The 5,612-nt window shown below is 41.7% G+C and overlaps 1 protein-coding gene across 2 annotated transcripts in view; it reads right to left on the bottom strand.

Annotated features, from left to right (window-relative positions):
- Positions 1–1,327: 1,327 nt before the first annotated feature.
- Positions 1,328–5,612, bottom strand: part of csf1ra (colony stimulating factor 1 receptor, a) — a 29,809-nt gene continuing 25,524 nt past the window's right edge. Inside the window, exons 21-22 of one of the 2 annotated variants that reach the window (XM_086023280.1) lie at positions 3,051–3,165; positions 1,328–2,553 (exon numbers count right to left, since the gene is read on the bottom strand). In XM_086023280.1, coding sequence (XP_085879406.1) covers positions 2,383–2,553; positions 3,051–3,165 — 286 coding nt within the window. In that variant the 3' untranslated portion in view covers positions 1,328–2,382. The remainder of the gene's footprint in view (positions 2,554–3,050; positions 3,166–5,612) is intronic. The other variant, XM_086023279.1, reaches the window with a different exon arrangement.

Raw genomic sequence — 5,612 nt, 5'->3', positions numbered from 1 at the left:
GTTTATGATTGTTGAATATTTATTCTCAATTGAATATTTATTCTCAATTTTTTTTTGTTAAAGTCACTAGGGATGTCTTCTGGCTGGATGCAAGATTGCACAAATGTCTTCACATTTTGAACAGTATTAGTTTTGATGACAATTTAGAAGAATTTTGACCAAATCTTTTAAACCATTTTAAAGAACACTAGTTAGTATTCTACAGCATTGTTAAACATTAGCTAGCCATGTATTGAGGTCAAATGTAAAATAATGAAAACAGTGAATCATTTTCTTTTCTTTTTTTCTTCATCATTTCCAATGTAAGCCGTCTTACATTCTATTTGCTTGCTTTTTTCTTTACTAAACTATTTAGCAGAAGTATGAATTTCAAGGCACCTCTGTCTGCAAACTGGCTGTGGTTAAGACCACCAAATGTAGAGCCCAACATCCAAGTAACCTACAAATTATGTCAGGCATTCTAGTCATTACAGATAAGTGATGTCTTTTTTTTGTTTTGTTGAACGAATATCTGCGACACTTGAAGGGGTCAAAAGACTAAGAAGTTGTGTCAAAGATATATATATATATATCTATATATATCTATATATATATATATATATATATATATATATATATAGATATATATATAGATATATATATATTTTTTAAACAATTCATATAGCAGATCTTATTGGACAATTTTAATGAAACACAACCCATTGCAAAATTCTAAAGGATGCTGGTAACGTCTTGCATAATCTGTAGCAGACTAAGCATGTATTTAGAACATTGTATTGAACTGTACAGAAAATCATTGTGGAATTTTTGTCAAGATGTTTTTGCCACTCAATTAAAACAATTAAAACTAAAACACAACTAAACGCTGACTTAAAGGCATGTTCATTCTGTGCATACTTTGATCTCTGTAGGGTAAAAGTCACTTCAAAGCAATTATGATAGTGACATGCTACACTGAAAAATGTTTTTTGTTGAATTTACTCAATTGTATTTCGTCAAGTGGTTTAACGAAATAAAAGGATCTGGATCCAGATAACATTTTTAAGTATCTGAATCTAGATAATTTTATTGTGCACAACCACTTGACAAACTGAGTAAATTCAACAAAAACATTTTTTTTCAGTGTACTCACAGAAAAAGAAGCACTATTTTAGTCGCAACCTCCCAAAGGGTAACTTGAATGCATCACGGTTATTTGAGTTTTGGGTTTGTTGCCAAACTGTGGAAAACAATGGAGATCAGAGGAAGTGAATTCATTATCAAAGGGGAACTCAGGAGAAGAGTTGCAATCAAAAAGCAAACCCGAGGACAAAAGTTTACACTGGAGTTTCATTCTAAAGCTTTTATTATAATCGAAGATTGTCTCACTTGCACAAAACCACACATCTTGTTTATGAACTGTGCATTCCACTACAATATCCACAACCTTTCCTAAATGCTAAAATAAAGATACTTCTTGATATACATCGGGAGATATATATTTACATGATCAAAAATCTCACGCATTCAGATGCAAGTACATTTGAAAAGGCAACATGTGGCACACATCTCTCACAGCTTATACAGTTGGCAGTGTAGGCTGACAGCTACATGTGGTCAAAGGTCATGATTATATCGAACTCTAAACGGAAATGCATAAAAAGTCTGAAAAACATTCACATTGTCAAGCATAAAACACTAGTCATCTTTTCTATCTTGGGTCCACTAGTTGCCGTGGCACTTCCGTATATTGCATCGCCCCTATACAGTCCTGAACCTGTGGATAATGGATTTGACTTGAGTGGGGTGATCACATGTTGCCAACAAGCCACGGCTACTGTAATGGTGTCACAAGAGCTCCGACTATGACTAAAAAGTGGAAGGCAAAAACAACGTTGCCATTCTTTGCCTCCTTCACAGTCCATTTGGCACGCAGTAGAAAAAAGAAAAAAAAAAAGAAAAAAAACAGCCGGGTCAATTAAAGTGATCGGAGAAGAAAACCTAGCTCGTCTAGGCGCTTTATACACAGTCGTCATTTATTTGCTTTTGACTGCCTACGTGAGGTTGTCGTGGAATGAAAATACAGAATCGACAGGTGTTCACTCCTGTGGGGAAAAACATACTGTCATGTACAATATTAATTTTATGAACTTCAGCGGATTGATGGAGTTGCATTACTCCTCCACCGATTGCGCTGAAACAGTCCACGAACCAAACAATGTTTTTGTTGACAAGAGCGGAGGTCCCAGACGGCGCTTTCGTCCGTTCGGCAACCATTTTCAACAAAACTGATAGTTGTTGGTCTTCATCAAAGGCTGCTCCTCCTCCTCGGGGTCACAAGACTGCTCGCAGGGGCCGTCACAGCACTTGGGCGGGTCGCACTCTTCGCACTCTTCGCACTCTTCAGCCTCCGTGACCCGCTGCTGCTGCTCGGGCTGCTGCTGCTGCTGCTGCGGCTGCTGCTGCTGCTGCTGCTGCTGCTGCTGCTGCTGCTGCTGCTCCGGCTGCTGCTGCTGCTGCTGCACATTCTGGTAAATCAGCTGTGGGGCCAACAGAATTTAGTTGGTCAAGGTGCTGGAGACAGAAAACAAAGAAAGCATGACTTTTGTTTCTAATGTGCCCTGGGAGATATTATCTAAAAGGAAAGGCATGGAATTGGATCGGTTTGACAGCACACTTGATTAAATCTCCTGTCTGGGCTAGATTTGAATGGTCACATGGTCCGTCCATTCATTTATTGTTTTAAAACCGCTTATCCTCATGAAGGTCACGGCTGACTTTGGACAAGAGGCAGGCCACACACCCCGGACTGGTCGCCAGCCCATCATAAGGCACACATAGACAAACAAGGATTGAAATCACACCTTTGAACAATTATGAGGCAACAATATATTGATTGTTTTTGGAATACGAGAGGAGGACTGAGAAAACCGACGCAAGCGTGGGAGGAACATTGCGCACAGGAAGTTCCGATCCCGGATCCGAACCCCCCAACCTCAGGACTGCGTGTCAAATGTTCGCACCACATAATTGGTCACATGGTCTCAGCCGAAAATAGATGCCGAGCTCACCTGTTCCTGTTGCGCTTGTTCGCCGCCGAGCTGCCTTTCTATCAAGTGACTGATCTTGCTGAAAGTGGGGCGCTTGGTGGGCTCCAGATTCCAGCACATCTTCATGATGTCGTAGCTGAAGCGAAAGAGTAAAAAGAAGGATTTTCATTTTTGAAGGCGCGACGTGGCCCAGGCGGCACAGTGGGTCGTCTCCAAACCCGAAGGTTGCGGGTTCGATCCTCAGCCTTTGTGACCATATCGAAGTGTCCTTGAGCAAAGATACAGAACCCCCGGTTGCTCGCGATGCCGCATCATCAGTAAACAGGAGACAGTGACTATATGCTGTCAATATTCGGGTTAAGGTCAAAATTCCTGTTTCGAAAACATTTGGAGCCCGTTCGCATGCGTGAGGAGACAGTTACTCCCGTGTACATGCTAATTGTGATCAATCGGGATGTCACGGAAGTCCTGATGCAAATAGACGTCATTTCTGCTTCTTGCTTTCTACCATCAATAAAAGACATTCTATTCATGTCTTTCACCACACTAGTAAAGTCGTTGCTTTCCTTGCAAATAGAGCATTCGCAGAACACAAATGAATGTCTCTGTCGATCTTGATATTCCGATATGCGTTTATATACCCAAATATTAGAAAAGGTTAGAAAAGGAGTAAGGAGTCTTATTTGTGTTTTTAAAAACTGAAATATGAGCCTAATCGGCCTTTTGCGGGCATTCGCATGTCCTTGCGCAACCGGAATAGTGCTAAAACAGTATTCCGGTTTTGAAAGTGTTATTGACTACATGTAAAATGGAGTCATTGTTAGCACTTTGAGTGCCTTAGAAAAGCACTAACCAAGTGAAAGACCATTGACCATTATCATTTACCATCCCATTTCAAGGTGTTCCCTTTGATGGCTTTGGGGCAGTGACCAATAGTTATATTGTTCGTTTTCAGAGATGGGCATTCCGTCTCAGGGACGGAACGGTCATTTTCAGAATGTATCACAGAGGACAAGAAGCTTTTTAAGAAAGGACGGACTAAGCAAGGACAAAGGTGGGTTTTCCTCCATCTCTAGTTTGTTGTGTTGGATTCTTTTAAAAAGAAAGACCATTGCTCTCTTCTGCGATACCACGTAGCCGCCTTTGTTAACTGCCCGACAACATCGGAGAGACTTTTTTTTTTCTTTTTCATGTGTGTTCCTTGCAGTAACATTAGACATTTAGAGAGTCCAATCAACTTACCATGCATGTTTTTGGAATGTGGGAGGAAACCGGAGTACCCGGAGAAAACCCACGCAGGCACGGGGAGAACATGCAAACTCCACACTGGGAGGCCGGGGCCGGGATCGAGCCCACGACCTCTGAACTGTGAGGCGGACGTGCTAACCAGTCGGCCACCGTGCCGCCTCTCGGTTAAACAGTTGTAAACAATTCAATCCACTCAAGATACTGCCAACCGGTAAGTGGATGTGAACAGGAAATTACCTAGTTAATGAGCTTTAAATAATGTTCATGAATTCTGAAACCTCTGCCGTTAGCCTCTCTCCCACGGCATCATGTACGGACGCTTTTTTGGGGGAGGCGGTGGGGGGCCGGAATGACGGGATGTAAGGACGGAAGCGCTTTAAAAGGGTGAGGATGGATGGATATCGGAGGATGATTATTTTTATGAATACGGATGGAGGGATGATGACGTGAAGGGTGCCCAGGTCACAAACGGAGGACGGACCGGCCAAATAGGGTAAAGCGCCCATCTCTGTTCATTTTCCACGCGCACATACTATGGGTGTCAGGACTGATGTCACAAAAAGTACGGTATTATTTCCAAACCAAACTACAAACTATGAGTTTTACCCTGGAACCTTAGTTTTCATAGGTCACAGTTTTTGTACAATTCAGTTTTGAACATTTCTTTTCCGTCTAAATTTTTTCACAGTTTTCATAAATTCGCTTGGTTTGCGTACAAAAAAAACGTGTGTCTCGGCCATTCACTTCCCGGAATTGATGCACTTCTATTGGACGCATTTCATACGATGAGTAGAAGGGGTTCAACAGAAGGCATTGGACATTCCACAAAGCAAGCTTTTGTTGATGGCTTAAGGCTGTAACCCTCCTGGCTGGCCCGGCAACACTCAGGCAACACCAGCATAACACAACTTGTCACTAGTCAGACCTTCAAAATAAAAGCATAAAGTACAATAACAGTTTGACCACACTTTGTTAGGCTGCATGGTGGCTTATGTTACCTTTTAGGACTCATAAACAAGCCGCCATGGAGCCAAAGAAAGTTTAGTGAAACTGGAAGCATGCCTTGATTTTGAAGGCTTGACATTTGATATTATGTCACGCCAATGTTACCCCGACATGCCAGTGTTGCCGAGCAGAGTGGGAAACTTGTTATTGCCACGAATTGCAAAATAAGCATTTCCATCTGCTGAACTCTTTTTAAACAATATGGCGCAAGCGCCAGCCATTTAATAAGGATGAGAACAACTGCTGAATTCAAGACAAAACTCATAGCAAACCACGGAAATCCATTTTCTCCTCACTGCTTATGCCATCAAGATTCTTTAGTAAAGGTAC

This window comes from Filicampus tigris, chromosome 2, assembly GCF_054856515.1.
Source record: "Filicampus tigris isolate MCC_2025a chromosome 2, RoL_Ftig_1.0, whole genome shotgun sequence".
Lineage (NCBI taxonomy): Eukaryota > Metazoa > Chordata > Actinopteri > Syngnathiformes > Syngnathidae > Filicampus > Filicampus tigris.
Note: the sequence above shows the minus strand (reverse complement) of the source record. Positions and strands in the feature narration are given on the sequence as shown.